Source organism: Malaclemys terrapin, chromosome 1 (genome assembly GCF_027887155.1).
Source record: "Malaclemys terrapin pileata isolate rMalTer1 chromosome 1, rMalTer1.hap1, whole genome shotgun sequence".
NCBI classification, from domain to species: Eukaryota; Metazoa; Chordata; order Testudines; family Emydidae; genus Malaclemys; species Malaclemys terrapin.
In genome coordinates, this window is record NC_071505.1 from 194,399,144 (window position 1) to 194,417,171 (window position 18,028).

General features: G+C 41.6%; 1 protein-coding gene across 1 annotated transcript in view; it reads right to left on the minus strand.

Moving 5' to 3' along the window:
* Positions 1–18,028, minus strand: part of DSCAM (DS cell adhesion molecule) — a 630,903-nt gene that overhangs the window by 61,688 nt on the left and 551,187 nt on the right. Inside the window, exons 21-23 of the mRNA XM_054049425.1 lie at positions 16,765–16,918; positions 1,312–1,429; positions 345–508 (exon numbers count right to left, since the gene is read on the minus strand). Of these exons, the coding sequence (XP_053905400.1) occupies positions 345–508; positions 1,312–1,429; positions 16,765–16,918 (436 nt within the window). The remainder of the gene's footprint in view (positions 1–344; positions 509–1,311; positions 1,430–16,764; positions 16,919–18,028) is intronic.

Below are 18,028 nucleotides of genomic sequence, written 5' to 3' on the forward strand. Positions count from 1 at the left end.
CCGATTCTGCAAATGCTTATCCAAATGCTTAACTTTAAGTGCATGAACAGTCCCATTGAAGTCAGTGACTTTATCATATTAATTTTTAGCTTGCAAAATGTATACCATAAAATATACAGGATGATAAACTGCAAAGCAGCCAAGTCACCATTACTAGGAGAACCTTTCTTATGAGTTCTCATGTCTCGTTTTTGATTATTTAAATTTGCAAAAATATTGTTTATACATAGACATGCAAACACGCGCACACACACTTAAATATACATTACACACACTCTCACACATTAACTAAGAGCCATGATAAGACTGTCAAAACAATTATGTAAAAGGTTCAATTGGCTTACCTTGCACCTGCAAATTCAAAATAATTTCATCAGATCCCCAGTTGTTACTGGCCACACAGCTGTAATATCCAGAATCCTCTGCTTTCACAGTACGGATAACAAAGCTGCCATTGCTAAAGATGCTTCTTCGCCCATCAATCATCACTAGACTGGGCGTCCCGTTACTACCTCACAGGAAACAAAATGCATACATTAAAGAAGTTACAATCGGATTAAAACAAACAAAAGAAAGAACAGGACCCCCTTTAGTTAAAGCAGCACTAGAAGCCTGCTGCTGGAGAATGCCAATGGTCAGTATTTGGATAAGTGGGAATCCTGGCTATGATTTGAATAATAAAGGAGAGGGCTCCCTCCTTAATTATCCACCACTTCAAAAAGTACCACCAACTCAGGACATAATGTAACTTAGAGTTGTACAATACATCATAATCACTGGTATGGGCCATGGATTGCTCTCTCATAGCTTCCAAGTATCACTGCTGATCCAATATTTGGATCAAATTATTGCCCATACAGTTACAAGCATGGCTCTCCAATGCATGACCAGTATGTTTAGAAAAGAGCAAAATGTGTGTCGTGTACTATACTCATGAATGTTTTCTTTTTAAAAAATTACTACTATTGGCATTTACCGTGGATTTTGATTCACATTAGCAACACAATGATCACTGACACTACAGTTATATTCCCCAAGCCTGATATCTAAATAGCAATTAAAACTATATTTAAAGTATTTAATATTTATCCCCTCTCCTCCTCCCCATTTTCAGTACCTTCTAACCCTTAAAGTCAACAAGTTTTAGTCAGTCGGACATTCTGAACTTCCCTTCTGCAGCTGTAATCAATCTCTACACAGTGAAACAAGGGTATATTCCTCCGGACACACTCATGCAGTGTCATGCCCAATCTTGCCCATGATTTTAAGCTAAAGTGCCTTATTCAAGCTACACATATAGTTGCTGGTTACCTATCCTTCATCCATTTGACTGTAGGAGATGGGTCCCCAACGGCCTTGCAAGGAAGGACGATATCCTTCATCCAAGGGGTTGTTACTGTGCCACTGAATGTCAGAATTCTGGCTGGAGCTGAACAATAAGAAGGAAGACTGAAACAGAGGAGCACTTTTTCATGCATTCTTTGCAGTAGAAACACACAAATGCAAAATTAATTATTTTTTACCAGCATTATCAGCTATTTATTTGAACACAAATAATGTATTTTTAATATCTGGAGGAAAGAAGACTGGGGATGGAAGAGCCTTGAAGTAGAATAAATCCCCAAAGCTTTTAATCCCTGAGCCCTGTTTCCTTTCCTATACTTTATGAGAACTTAATCTTTTGTATATTTATTGGTGGGAGCTAAGATGAAATGTTATATCAAAGGGATTCCCCTCTTCGAATTATCTTCTAGTCCACATTTTCTGGTAGTCGTATCTACAACACGTCAGAATCTTAAAGACTCTAGTTACTGAAGAATAGCATATAAGCATCCTATGATAGCTCCTAGTTTCATTTTGACTAGCAAACACAAAATCTTATTCACCTCAGTGAAGTGAAAGTTGAAAACAGTCTGAATTTATCAATAATTGTTTTGATAATTTCTTTTATGACTAATCTATGTCTTCAATGGCCCAGATACTTCAAAAGTCAACACTGTTTTATTCCTGCTCTTGCTATAAACGAGACATTTTTTACAAGTGTCAAACCACCTTAGGCTTTGTCTGTATGGTCCTATGCCCCACTGCATAGTCTTTCTAAGGTAATCATGTGATCAGAGCTTGTCCCAATACCTGCTCTACTTCTATGTGAGTGGCATGGGTAGAAAGGTTCTTCTTTCTCATTTTCTAGCAGTTCATGGAATACAATGGGATCTTTTGAAGCAGTCTTGCCCATTATCTATGTTTCCATCAAAAGTAATGTTAATGTAAAAAAGGAAACTATTACCCCAGATAAAACATTGTCATCTTGAACTCCCGTGGGTATCATCACTATTCACAGCCTGGTGAGAGTTAGCAGTTTAGGCTAGATACCTACTTTACCACAGTGGGATTGCTGGTGGAACTGCCAGGGTTCATAACCTGATGTGTGATTTTCAGTTAGGTCTATATTTTCTGGCTGAGACTGGCTCAATGGGGAAAAAGAGTGCCAGTGATTAAATACTAACATAAGAACATAAGAACGGCCATACTGGGTCAGACCAAAGGTCCATCTAGCCCAGTATCGTGTCTACCAACAGTGGCCAATGCCAGGTGCCCCAGAGGGAGTGGACCAACAGGCAATGATCAAGTGATCTCTCTCCTGCCATCCATCTCCATCCTCTGACAAACAGAGGCTAGGGACACCATTCCTTACCCATCCTGGCTAATAGCCATTAATGGACTTAACCACCATGAATTTATCCAGTTCTCTTTTAAATGCTGTTATAGTCCTAGTCTTCACAACTTCCTCAGGTAAGGAGTTCCATAAGTTGACTGTGCGCTGCGTGAAGAAGAACTTCCTTGTATTTGTTTTAAACCTGCTGCCTATTAATTTCATTTGGTGACCCCTAGTTCTTGTATTATGGGAATAAGTAAATAACTTTTCCTTATCCACTTTCTCCACATCACTCATGATTTTATATACCTCTATCATATCCCCCCTTAGTCTTCTCTTTTCCAAGCTGAAGAGTCCTAGCCTCTTTAATCTCTCCTCATATAGGACCCGTTCCAAACCCCTAATCATTTTAGTTGCCCTTTTCTTAACCTTTTTTGTGCCAGTATATCTTTTTTTAGATGAGGAGACCACATCTGTACGCAGTATTCGAGATGTGGGCGTGCCATTGATTTATATAAGGGTAATAATATATTCTCAGTCTTATTCTCTATCCCCTTTTTAATGATCCCTAACATCCTGTTTGCTTTTTTGACCGGCTCTGCACACTGCGCGGACATCTTCAGAGAACTATCCACGATGACTCCAAGATCTTTTTCCTGACTTGTTGTAGCTAAATTAGCCCCCATCATATTGTATGTATAGTTGGGGTTATTTTTTCCAATGTGCATAACTTTACATTTATCCACATTAATTTTCATTTGCCATTTTGTTTCCCAATCACTTAGTTTTGTGTGATCTTTTTGAAGTTCATCACAGTCTGCTTTGGTCTTAACTATCTTGAGCAGTTTAGTATCAAATGCAAACTTTGCCACCTCACTGTTTACCCCTTTCTCCATATCATTTATAAATAAGTTGAATAGGATTGGTCTGAGGACCGACCCTTGGGGAACACCACTAGTTACCCCTCTCCATTCTGAGAATTTACCATTAATTCCTACCCTTTGTTCCCAGTCTTTTAACCAGTTCTCAGTCCATGAAAGGACCTTCCCTTTTATCCCATGACAACTTACTTTAATTAAGAGCCTTTGGTGAGGGACCTTGTCAAAGGCTTTCTGGAAATCTAAGTACACTATGTCCACTGGATCCCCCTTGTCCACATGTTTATTGACCCCTTCAAAGAACTCTAATAGATTAGTAAGACATGATTTCCCCTTACAGAAACCATGTTCACTATTGCTCAACAGTTTATGTTTTTCTATATGTCTGACAATTTATTCTTAACTATTGTTTCGACTAATTTGCCCGGTACAGACGTTAGACTTACCGGTTTGTAATTGCCGGGATCACCTCTAGAGCCCTTTTTAAATATTGGCGTTACATTAGCTAACTTCCAGTCATTGGGTACAGAAGCCTATTTAAAGGACAGGTTACAAACCTTAGTTAATAGTTCCGCAACTTCACATTTGAGTTCTTTCAGAACTCTTGGGTGAATGCCATCTGGTCCCGGTGACTTGTTACTGTTAAGTTTATCAATTAATTCCAAAACCTCCTCTAGTGGCACTTCAATCTGTGACAGTTCCTCAGATTTGTCACCTACAAAAGCTGGCTCAGGTTTGGGAATCTCCCTAACATCCTCAGCCGTGAAGACTGAAGCAAAGAATCCATTTAGTTTCTCCGCAATGACTTTATCGTCTTTAAGCGCTCGTTTTATATCTCGATCATCAAGGGGCCCCACTGGTTGTTTAGCAGGCTTCCTGCTTCTGATGTACTTAAAAAACATTTTGTTATTACCTTTGGAGTTTTTAGCTAGCCGTTCTTCAAACTCCTCTTTGGCTTTTTTTATTACATTCTTGCACTTAAATTAGCAGCATTTATGCTCCTTTCTATTTGCCTCACTAGGATTTGACTTCCACTTTTTCATAGAATATCAGGGTTGGAAGGGACCTCAGGAGATCATCTAGTCCAACACCCTGCTCAAAGCAGGATCAATCCCCAGACAGATTTTTGCCCCAGATCCCTAAATGGCCCCCTCAAGGATTGAATTTACAACCCTGGGTTTAGCAGGCCAATGCTCAAACCACTGAGCTATCCCTCCCCCACTTTTTAAAGGAAGTCTTTTTATCTCTCACTGCTTCTTTTACATGGTTGTTAAGCCACGGTGGCTCTTTTTTAGTTCTTTTACAGTGTTTCTTAATTTGGGGTATACATTGAAGTTGGGCCTTTATTATGGTGTCTTTAAAAAGCGCCCATGCAGCTTGCAGGGATTTCACTTTAGTCACTGTACTTTTTAACTTCTGTTTAACTAACCCCCTCATTTTTGCATAGTTCCACCTTTTGAAATTAAATGCCATAGTGTTGGGCTGTTGAGATGTTCTTCCCACCACATGGATGTTGAATGCTATTGTATTATGGTCACTATTTCCAAGCAGTCCTGTTATAGTTACCTCTTGGACCAGCTCCTGCGCTCCACTCAGGACTAAATCGAGAGTTGCCTCTCCCCTTGTGGGTTCCCGTACCAGCTGCTCCATGAAGCAGTCATTTAAAGTATCGAGAAATTTTATCTCTGCATTTCATCCTGAAGTGAAATGTTCCCAGTCAATATGGGGATAATTGAAATCCCCCACTATTATTGGGTTCTTAATTTTGATAGCCTCTCTAATTTCCCTTAGCATTTCATCATCACTATCACTGTCCTTGTCAGGTGGTCTATAATAGATCCCTAATGTTATATTCTTATTAGAGCATGAAATTTCTATCCATAAAGATTCTATGGAACATGTGGATTCACTTAAGATTTTTACTTCATTTGATTCTACATTTTCTTTCACATATAGTGCCACTCCCCCCCACCCGCACGACCTGTTCTGTCCTTCCAATATATTTTGTACCCCGGAATGATTGTGTCCCATTGATTGCTCTCAGTCCACCAGGTTTCTGTGATGCCTATTATATCAATATCCTCCTTTATCACGAGGCACTCTAGTTCACCCATCTTATTATTTAGACTTCTAGCATTTGTGTACAAGCACTTTAAAAACTTGTCACTGTTTATTTGTGTGCCCTTTTCTGATGTGTTAAACATTCACATAAAAAAGAATCTATCATCTGATCTGGCCCTTACATTATCCTCCTCCATCCTCTGCTCCTGACTATAACCTGGAGATTCTCTATCATTAGACTCTCTCCTAAGAGAAGTCTCTGTCCGAGCCACATGCTCCTCTGCAGCAGTCGGCTTTCCCCCATCTCCTAGTTTAAAAACTGCTCTACAACCTTTTTAATGTTTAGTGCCAGCAGTCTGGTTCCACTTTGGTTTAGGTGGAGCCCATCTCTCCTGTAGAGGCTCCCCCCATCCCAAAAGTTTCCCCAGTTCCTAATGAATGTAAACCCCTCCTCTCTACACCATCGTCTCATCCACGCATGGTGTAGAGAGGAGGGGTTTACATTCATTACTATAGGGATGCATGCTATAAAAATGCCTAAAATAGACAGATAGATTTGGACAATTAGGTCAGTCTATGGATGGTTCATCTCCTCTAATGATATGAGCATTACATTAAAATTATCCATAGTTGTGAACTCTCTGTCAAGAATTCACTTCAGATATAGAGTGGAGGGGAAAATGTGGCTTTATGTGCCTCTGACCCTGGAGTCAGTCCCTGGTGCAACTTAGAACAGCCCTTTGTCTGATCTAAGTTGTTTCAGGTTGCAATAGTACCCAAGGACCATTTTGGCAACTAGAAATCACCAGAAAAGAACAGATCTCTGGTCATGGGAAATGTGATCACACACATGCTAAAGTCAGCAAGGTATCCCATCTGAAAACATTCATGTGGATGTGTAATTATGTCCTAAATGAATGGCCCACAGACAATTTTAGCAATATAAAACACAATTTTAAAGGCGCCTTCTAAATTTGGTCTTGCACCAGTTTGTGCCTACAAAACTGTTATTTGTGTACTCAAAATGGGCTGTCTGCTTTGAAAATGAGGCCTTTATGTAGTATGGGATGAATCTATGTGGGACAATGAATTTTAAAAATAAGAAAAGTGTGGTTGTCAGGATCAAGGAACTATTTTATAAGATGGCTCATAGAGGAAACTTCATTTCGTTCCACTTTAGCACATGCTTGCTTAAGCCATGAATTTTAAATGTCTATGGCTGCAGCAGCAGGATGTTCAACACAAGTCAATAGTGTGTTTTCTTCAACATGCTATGAGCAAGCACAGACTAAAACATTGAATCTGGGGAAGATGAATTTTCTTATGAACTGGAAAAGCTCAGATTGGTATTTTGAGCTGTGGGAACTTGCAAAATAGATTTGTCATTTTTAATAGATTCCTTTTGTGCTACATAACACAAAGCTGTTTTGTTTTTCAATATGAAATTTGCTAACTTTAGGAAGGATAGTCTCACTGCAATTACTAGGGAGTTAGGCAAATAAATCAGAGGGTTCGGAGGGGATAGGAGTCTAACTTGAATCCACAAAAGCTAATAAATTCAAAGTTAAGATGGCAGCTCCATCTTTAACACATACTGTACCGAAGGATTTCAGCAAAATGTTACTGTAGTATTTTTGTTTCATAATACATAAGCCCTGTGGGGTCATGTTTTAGCTTTAACATAATGCATTTCCCAGGTATGACACTTAATGTAATTATTATTCAGTTTTAGTCCTTAAATCTGCATCTAAAAGCACCATGCTGAATTTGGATGCAACTATATTTCATAGTGCATTTTTAATACTGATATTCTTCAATCGTGCATGTTGATCAGAACTGACAGTTAATGATCCATTTTGTGCCAATTAGACAAACATGAAAATGAGAGTCAGCATCAAATGTAACTGAGATGTTTCATCTCAGTAGGTTCTTATCCTCTGCAAATCATATTTAAAGTAAAATCATACATAGAACAGGTCTTGAAGAGTGAAAGAAAATTACTTCTGTGGGCTGCAGTGGGACTGCTGGGATACATGAAGAGAAAATGAAGCCATATATTAGGTACCGGTAATCATTTTGAACTGTGATGCCTAGATTCTCTTAATGTGTGGTAGAAGCCTGAACTTATTAGGACATTTGCTCTGGTAAAAAAATTAATTAAAACATACACCAAAAATCAGTTCTAATGACTGAGAGGAACAGATGAAATGAAACCTAGGTAGTAGGACTACAGTATATTGCTAAGAGAAAAAGAGCCAGACTGAAAATGCCCATTATTTGCTGATGCTAAACAGCAGCCAACAAATATGTGCTTACTCTACACATGCAGGTACTTCTGAAACCACCATCCCATCAAGGCTAATGGAGCACTGTCTTGAGTAAATGATATCACCAGAATAGCATGAAGGAAGTCAGTCGTCACCTGTCAGTGATGTTGCACTGTTGTTTTCTGCAGTGCCATTTTCAGGCACATATGTTTTGGGAAAGACTAACACAAGCATGACAAGACCACACAGTAGGAAAAGGTAACTGGATAGTTAAAAACAAGCTAACTAAAACAAACAAAATCCCAAAGTCTACCCACAGACTGACCACCTGGAGTGAAATCCTGCTTCCACTGAAGTCAATGCCAAACTCTCACTGACTTCAGTGGAGCCAAGATTTTACCATTGGAGTGTTTTTTTAAGCTAGTCATTCTGTCTAAGAAAATAGCAGTTAATGCAGTCACTATAATTTACCTACAAAACAGACCCAAAGACACCTTGAAGTATCAGTAAAAGCTGCAATCCACTTGTGAGCAGAGATGGGAAACTAGAATTCCTCCTGTTCCACTGAAAATTCCAAATTTTCAACAAAAAATAATCATTCCAAAAAAGTCCAAAAAATGAATTTACAAAATTTCCCATGGAACAGATATTCATTTCAGAAGTGTCAAGAGAATATTTCATTTTGATATTTTCAAAATGTTTCTGAGACTACTTAAGCTCTCTTATACTGACTGAAAATTTCTGTTAGTTTTTACTACTGTTTTGGATTACTGCAAGATCCCTGACTTGAAGAAAAAAATGTGTTCATACAGCAGAATTCCAGTAAAAGGCCTCACCAGGTTCCTACCAACCTTCTTGTGTAGTTTTCTTACTTTCTGAAGGTAACTTCAAAAGTTAATTCCTCCCTAGGTTACAAATCAGATTAATAAATTCATAGATTCTAGGACTGGAAGGGAACTCGAGGTCATCGAGTCCAGTCCCCTGCCCGCATGGCAGGACCAAATACTGTCTAGACCATCCCTGATAGACATTTATCTAACCTACTCTTAAATATCTCCAGAGATGGAGATTCCACAACCTCCCTAGGCAATTTATTCCAGTGTTTAACCATCCTGACAGTTAGGAACTTTTTCCTAATGTCCAACCTAAAACTCCCTTGCTGCAGTTTAAGCCCATTGCTTCTTGTTCTATCCTTAGAGGCTAAGATGAAAAAGTTTCCTCCCTCCTTCTTATGACACCCTTTTAGATACCCGAAAACTGCTATCATGTCCCTTCTCAGTCTTCTCTTTTCCAAACTAAACAAACCCAATTCTTTCAGCCTTCCTTCATAGGTCATGTTCTCTAGATCTTTAATCATTCTTGTTGCTCTTCTCTGGACCCTCTCCAATTTCTCCACATCTTCTTGAAATGCGGTGCCCAGAACTGGACACAACACTCCAGTTGAGGCCTAACCAGCGCAGAGTAGAGTGGAAGAATGACTTCTTGTGTCTTGCTCACAACACATCTGTTAATGCATCCCAGAATCATGTTTGCTTTTTTTGCAACAGCATCACACTGTTGACTCATATTTAGCTTGTGGTCCACTATAACCCCTAAATCCCTTTCTGCCGTACTCCTTCCTAGACAGTCTCTTCCCATTCTGCATGTGTGAAACTGATTGTTCCTTCCTAAGTGGAGCACTTTGCATTTGTCATTATTAAACTTCATCCTGTTTACCTCAGGCCATTTCTCCAATTTGTCCAGATCATTTTGAATTATGACCCTATCCTCCGAAGCAGTTGCAATCCCTCCCAGTTTGGTATCATCTGCAAACTTAATAAGCGTACTTTCTATCCCAATATCTAAGTCGTTGATGAATATATTGAACAGAGCTGGTCCCAAAACAGACCCCTGCGGAACCCCACTTGTTGTACGTTTCCAGCAGGATTGGGAACCATTAATAACTACTCTCTGAGTATGGTTATCCAGCCAGTTATGCACCCACCTTATAGTAGCCCCATCTAAGTTGTATTTGCCTAGTTTATTGATAAGAATATCATGCGAGACTGTATCGAATGCCTTACTAAAGTCTAGGTATACCACATCCACCACTTCTCCCTTAGCCACAAGATGTAAGGTCCCTGCGGACATTTCAGTTTTGGTTATGACAGGAAATGGTTTTCAACATTTTGTGCTCTACATCTTTAGGATGTGCAGAAGTAACATATAACTTCACAGGAACACAAACCACTTGCAAACTGACAGAATGCAGCTCACAGGACATTAGGGTGACCAGATCACAACACTAAAATATCGTGACACATTGGGGTGCTGTCAGCCCTGCCCACAGTCCACCCCCACTCCTCCCAGGCTCTGCCCCCTCCCCCCCACCGTGCCCTTCCTCATCCCCACAGCCCCCTGCTGGCTTGCTGCGTCCCTCCTCAGTCCCTCACCCACCACTCGCCTCCACACCCCCGCGCGCCCGCCGCTCACTCGCTCACCTCCTCACCCCTCCACCCGCCACTCACGCCTACGGTGCCGACTTCCCCTCTGCCAGGTGGGTGCTCACCCACCCCCCGCCTCTTTCTGCCCAAGCATCCACCCTCGCTGCGCCCCCATTCCATCCCCTTCCCCCAAGTCCCCGCCCCTGCCCTGCCTCTTCTCCACCTCCTCCCCTGAGCGTGCCACATCCCCGCTCCTCCCCCTTCCCTCCTGGAAAGCGCTAAGCGCCACCAAACAGCTGTTAGGTGGCGGGAAGCGCTGGGAGCGGGGACACGGCATGCTGGGGGGAGGGGGAGAGAAGGAGGTGAGGAGGGGGGAGCTTGGCTGCAATTTTTCCCCATGGGGGCTCCCTCCCGCTTGCTTCCTTACCTGAATATCAGGACAAATGGCGTCCCGATTGTACATTGATTGGGACGCGGGACAAAGAGTTAAATATCGGGACAGTCCTGATTTTATTGGGACATCTGGTCACCCTAAGGACATGTTCACAGTATAAAAGAAGATGATGCTACTTTTCTTGGAATTTATAAATTTTAAATTATAAAAGGGCTCACTTCATTCGTACCACAAAATAGAGCCATGCACGGATACAAAATTTGTATCTGCATCTGATCCGCAATCTGCAAAAATGATCCACAGATCTGAAGTGGATGTCTGCCGATTTGCAGGGATCTACCACAAAGTACACCACAACAGCTGGTCAAACAGAAGTCTCCACACCAAACTAAAGATCAGATTATACCATGTGATTGTATTGGTCACCCTATTGTAGCAGAGACTTGACCACTGACAGTGGCTAATGAAAAGAGATGGCTGCCCATTACCATCACAGATGGCTAAGGAAGATTCTACACATTTCACAGAAAGACAAAATAACAAATGCGAGAGAAGGGAGCTCACAGAGCAGGACATGTTAACAAATATCATCAAAGAAAGAAGGATCAGATGGTTGGGACACGTACACCATACAGAAGATGGGAGAGGTGCTAAGCAAGCACTGAATTGAGTACCGGAAGGAGGAAAGAGAAAGCGAGGAAGGCCAAGGAAGAACTGGCAGAAGACAGTGACAGAAGATACTGAATGTGTTGGTATCACCTGGAAGTACCACCATAATTAGCATCATAATCAATGGAGAAACTGGACTACCCGATGTGTCAGCGGCACAGGAGGAACTAAGGTCTAAGGTAAGGCTCACTACTTTCCATACACTAGATACTCTTTTAATGTTATTTGCTTATAAAGTAGATAGTAAAGTAGCTTGGAAATCTGGAACACAAACATTTCTGCATAACTTAACTTCTAATAATCTTCTGACATGATTCTAAAAAAAAAATACAAACAAACTAACCTAGAAACAAACAAAATTCCCAAATTCCCCTTAGAAAACAATGACTAGCTTTGAAATTATAGCAGGCATATATGAGTATAAAATACTTTGATCCTCATAACTGAGCTGAGAGAGCTTGTTTTGCCCAAGCTATCAACAGCTTACTTGCAAGTCTCACATTATTTAACTGTGTTGTCAAAACACCCTGCATGCCTGCAAACTGCCTACTATCCTTATATTAGAGGATATGACATTGTATTAGTGTGACTTTTGCTTTCATATATTGTAATTTCACCAGTCCTTAGCTGACATAAAACAGCTTTGCACTCCTCCTTTCTCCCCCAAAGGAGCTTCTCACACGTTCATCAATGAACACTCTCTCCCATGTCATTGTTCCTGGAGGGAACAGAACTGTAGGCACTGAAAATAAGTCAGGCCTGCTGAAGTAATCACAGAGGACTACAGCCCAGCACCTGGTCTGAGACTGGGAGGCATGCAGGGCCGGCTCTAGGTTTTTTGCTGCCCCAAGCAAAAAAAAATTTGGCTGCCCCCATGCTTTTTTTTGGCTTTTACACATGTTTGCACTTTGCAGTTTTGTTTTGACTGTTTAAAATTAAAAAAAATAAAATGAAAACAGAGAATTTGTAGTTAGTGAAATAAAACAATTTCCTATTAGTGTAATTTTAACATTTAATTTTAACAAAAACACAATTACAAACAATTTGAGTTCAACTATACACTGTAATGAAAAACGTTAGTGTCTTCCCGTTTCTCATTAAAAGAATTTATATGAACTGAATTTTTCTGGTTTTTATACTTGGGTAGGCTTTTAATAAGTCAGTGAAATCTAAATTTTTTGCAATAGTACTTTCAATTGAAATTAATGCCAGTCCTGACATATGATTTTGAGACATGGTGAACCTCAAATAATTTTTTAGTAATTTCAGTTTTGAGAAACTGCACTCACCAGAAGCCACTGATACTGGTAATGTTAAAAGAATGCGTAATGCTATAGCAGTGTTTGGAGTGAAAAAATCATTTCTTGCTATAAATTCTAATACTTTTAGAGGAGAAGTTTTAGGACTTATTAGCTCAGATAAAGCTATTAATTCATCATACAATTCTACTGCATCAATGTCAGCAGCGATATCAGTACTGAGCGCTAAATGTAGGTCTTGGCACTGCTTCATGAGGTCTTCTTTGAAAAACTGATTTTTAATATTTCCAATATCGTATAAAAATTCAAAAGTTTCACAATGACCATGCAACTGACAAAATCTTTCTTCAATGGAAGTTATAGCTACATCCAAAATACAATAGAAACATTCAACTTTAAACCTTTCATTTGGATCGAGAATAGGATCATCATGAGCCTCATAACAAAACTGTCTTGGTTTTTATCGAGGACAAATGAATTTTTGAGGTGCAAACATTGGTTCAAAATCAAGATCCTCTGCTATTGTTGTTGCTTCTTTGACAGTTTCTTCAAATCCTTCACCTGAACGGTATTTTTTTAAATATTCCAGCGTTTTGTTCAAAATCATCTTTGCCTCAGATATGTCTATGGTTATGTTCTGCATAACTTCGCTGGTCAAATTAATTTGATTTAGAATATTGTGCCAAATAACCATGCAACATGAAAATTGAAACTGCATCATTTTCTGAGCCAATGTTTTAGCTTCATGTCGAAATGAAGGATTATACGACAAGTCGAATAGTGCATCGTAAATCTCTCCTGATGAATATTGGAATGGTCTAATAGCTTCCATCCTGCTTTCGCATCTAGTTTGACTCAGAGGTTTAAGTGTGAGTTTTTGTTCAAGATGCTTCTTCAAGACTGCCCAACGGTGTGTGGAAGCACTAAAAAAGTTGTAAATTGCTTGCACTGTGGTAAAATATGAAATGGCATCTTTAGATGATTTGGCAGCATCACGGACAACCAGATTGAGCGAATGCGCATGGCAAGGAATGAAAAAAGCTTGATTGTTTAAATTCAATATTCTTTGCTGTACACCTGCATGTCGTCCTTGCATGTTTGAGCCGTTATCGTACCCTTGGCTGCACATATTTTCTACAGGTATTCCATAGTGTTCCAATCTCTGTAGAATTACATCTGTGAGGGCTTTCCCAGTAATTTCATTCATTGGTATAAATTCTAGGAAGTGTTCACAAATTTTCACTTCTGCATTTTCATCAATTTTCAGAAATCATAAAACTATTGACATTTGCTCGGTTTTGCTCAGATCTTGAGTACAATCAACTATAATTGAGTAATATTTGGCATGTTTCAAATTCGATAAAATTTCATTACGCACTCCACTAGAAATTAATTCTATTATCTCATTTTGTATATTTTTACCCAAATAATGGGTGCGAATCTCTCCATCTTTCACTCTTCGTACATGCTCAGCCATAACGTTATCAAATTTTGCCAATAACTCAACCAATTTTAAGAAATTTCCATTGTTATTCTCATATAAAATATCCAAGGATCCACGGAATGCGAGGCACTGTTTGGCTAGGAAATTAATGATTGCCGGTAAACGTTCCAACGCTGCTTGCCAACATAGAATTTCTGAATTTAGTTGACATTGCTGTACCGCTTCGATTGTTGTACTGGTACATAATCTGTTTGACAGCTCAATCCAATTTGTCAATGAGCGTAAATGATTTTTTGATGTTTCATGTTCTTTCAAATGCTGATGCAAATTTCGCCAGTCATTAAAACCTGCAGTTGCCAGAAAAATGTCCGAGTTACAGAACAGTTTGCAGCAAAAACAAAAAACTACATCTTTGGTCTGTGAATACACTAACCACGATCTATTAATTTGTTCCCCATTTTTCATTTTTTCTTCATACTGGATGGCATAAATCGTGGATTCAACTCATTAAATGGATATTCAAATGTAGGATCTAGTTTTGAAGGACCTTTTTTCACAATAATAATTCGCATTGTATCAGTAATTATTGTCGGCCATGTACTTGGATCCGATCCTATGTCAGTCTCTCCACCTTCCAATAATTGTTCTTCAGTTTTAGATTTGGATAACAGTTCTTCATTTCTGGACTCTTCAGCTGAAGTAGTAAATCTTTGGATGGATTGTGATTGTTCGTCTTTATCAGTTAGTGAAGATAATCTTTGGTCAGATTGTTGTTCATCTTTATCAGTTGATAAAGGTAATCTTTGGTTCGATTGGTCTTCATCAGTTGATGAATAATCACCTTCAATGCATTACTTAGAGCTTTCTCCTTGATTGTCGACTTTTTTAAAATACTTTTTGAAGTACGAGATAGTTTTTCTAATTCTTTTTGCCATTTCTCTTTGTTGCCGGTAAGCAGCACCAGAAAGTCGTTTTTGTCCCGGCATTTTAGCCCTATAACCACTGGCACTGACGCAAAACGGAAATTAGCGCGAATGGCGCCAATAGGGCAGCACAGTACACATACGTAATTGTGATTTGAGTGACCGTGTCACAACGTGACATGATATTTTTCATGTCACACTCCTATTGCACTGCTGTACTTGCCGTAGGTAAGGCGCTAGTCATTGGGGTGAGAGAGCTCCCCACGAGCTCGGATACACACTGGACCCAGCCCTGCTGGCGTTTTCCCAGCACTGAGGCCGCCCAGCTGGGAGCCCGATGGTCATGCAATGGAGAGAGCTCTGTGGCTGGAGGAGCCAAGGAAGAGGTGCTGGGCTTGCTGGACAGATGCTGCTCCTCTCTGCCAGGTCGCTCGCCCCCTTCAGGGGCGGAGGCAGAAGGAGACTCCTGGCACTGGAGTGCTGTGAGGGGTTGGGGAGAGAGGCAGCAGCCTCTGGGGCTCCAGCAGGCAGAAGCTTCCCAGGGGTCCTGGGGACCCTCCTGCCTGGCCCGACTCTTACCTTGCTGCAGATATGGCCTGAGGTGGAGTCATCTTCAGTCACCGCCGCTCCCAGGGCCAGGGGTTGTGGCTGCTGCTGGATCCCAGCCCTGCTCATCCTTGGGCTTCGCCTTGGCCCTAGCACGAGCTGGGCTCAGCCCGGGCTGCTGCTCCACTCCCCTCTCCCCTCCCCGGCAGGAGGTGGCGCAGAGAGGAGGAGGAGGAGGAGACAGAGGCGGGGACAAGCCAAGGAGGAGCGGACTGCCCGGGCGCCATGTTCCCCCGTCCTCTGCAGCCGGAGCAGGGCCATGCTACCGGCTCCCGCCTGGGGGGGGGGCGTTGCCTGCGGGAGAGTGGCGCTAACAAGCCGAGGAGCGGCCCGTCCTCTGCAGCCAGGACAGGGCCGCTCTACTGGCTCCCGCTGCTCTCCCGCTGTTAGCGCCCACCCCCCAGGCGGAGCCTGTAGCGTGGCCCTGCCCCGGCTGCAGAGGATGGGCCGCTCCTCGGCTTGTTCGCGCCGCTCTCCCGCGGGCAGCGGCCACCCCCCCCAGGCGGGAGCCGGTAGCGCAGCCCTGCCCCGGCTGCAGAGGACCGGCTGCTCCTCGGTTTGCAGTGGCAGGGACAAGCCGAGGAGGAGCTGTCCGTCCTCTGCAGCCAGGGCAGGGCCGTGCTACCGGCTCCCGCCTGTGGGGGGGGGTGGGGTGGCCGCTGCCCGTGGGAGAGTGGCAGGGACATGCTCCCCACTTAGCCGGCTCCATGCCCCACCACACCCAGCAGCAGAACAGGATCCAGCCCAGGACATTGCTTGAGGTGAGCCCCCAGCATTTTGCTGCCCCATACATTTTGCCACCCTAGGCACCTGCTTGTTTAGCTGGTGCCTAGAGCTGCCCCTGGAGGCATGTGTGATTCCACTCCAAGAGAGATGTGATAGCTTGAGGCCTGAGACCTGGCGGGGGTGCACTCCCCCCCCTCCAATATGTCCACTGTCAGGGCACTAGCCCCCCCCCCCGCAGTTCTGCCATCCTTATACACTGTTGTTTTCAGCTCTACTAGCTCAATTAAAGCTAAGACAGGTATATCTCTGATTGCCATGCAGACAGACCATACAGTAAACTTAGAACTGAAACTTAAAAATAAACAAACCACAACACCAATTACAATTAAGGTATGTTAGTAACCGGTGTTCTTAAAAGACAAACAGACAGGCTATTTTATAAATGGCAGTCTCCATACCTTTAGCCAATGGTTCCACGGTGATAATTTCGCTGCTGTTGCCTCTTCCTGCAGCAGTGACAGCCACCACCCAGACACTGTATTGTCGATTCCGACTCAAGTTGGGGATTCTGTAGGAAAATGAGTCAGGAGAGGCTTCAAACTCGCTGATTACCTGTGATGGGAGAGACAAATGTTTCCAACTAAAATAAACAATATCTAGAGAAAGATTGTTGAGTGGAGTAGCTCAAGTCTTTTACCTTTGGACGTCTGGAGTGAATGATGGTAATTGCTCCAAACAGACTGCACATGGTACTTAATAGGATAGAACTACATTTTGAAATCAATTTATTCAGTGAATTTAGCTCTATTTTCTGTTTGCAAATTGTCTGTACGTAGATTGTGATTTTTATGACTTTGTTTCTTTTAATTAGGTTGATGAATAATTTTAATTAACATATTTGACAACGGTACTCCATGAATAGTTCTTATGAACACATTGCATAGTGGGTTATAGTCAAATCATCCTGAGTGAATATTCACTTATTTGTCTGATTAGATTCACTAGACATGCTTTGTGACGGGTCACCCACGTCTTAAGGCCTGGTTTCTATACCTTGATTGAAGGACTTAACCCAGTTTCTTACTCCGATTGGATGATCTAAACTTTATAAACTACCTCCACTCCAGGTAAATTTTGTTTAGTCACAAAATTAATTTTGTTTTCATGATTCAAAGATTCTCAGCTATGGGTCTTCTCAGCTACTGGGCTGGATCAGGGCGATAATAGGTATAGTGCGGGCAATGGAAGGTCAGTCTTCCCCAAATTGCCACACCAATATGCTTCAACTGTGTGCTGGAGAGATGCTAACAAGGTGCCAGCTAGTGCCAGTTGTGGTGAGATAGTTTACAGTGTATCCAAAATAACTTATGTAATTAAAGAAGCATGGGGATTTAAGGATGGCCAGAGATTTTGTATGTAAGTACACACCGTACAATGAGGCTTTATTCTTCTGAGGATTTGATCTGGGAAGGAAATTTTGTCTCAGGCTTGAACAGTAAATGCAACTGGAATAATACAACAGACAGGGCAGAGTACCAGGAGCCAGCTGTGATATTACTGCCTGACACCACACTATTACCACCTTACTTTCTCCTGCTGGAAGGGAGTTGCAGTAAAAATATTGAAGCCAGTAGTTAGCAATTACGTACAGTCAGAACATCCAGTTTTATTTCTAACACAGGTTCTGTGAATCTTGAATATAAAAACAGCCAGGATAGCCAA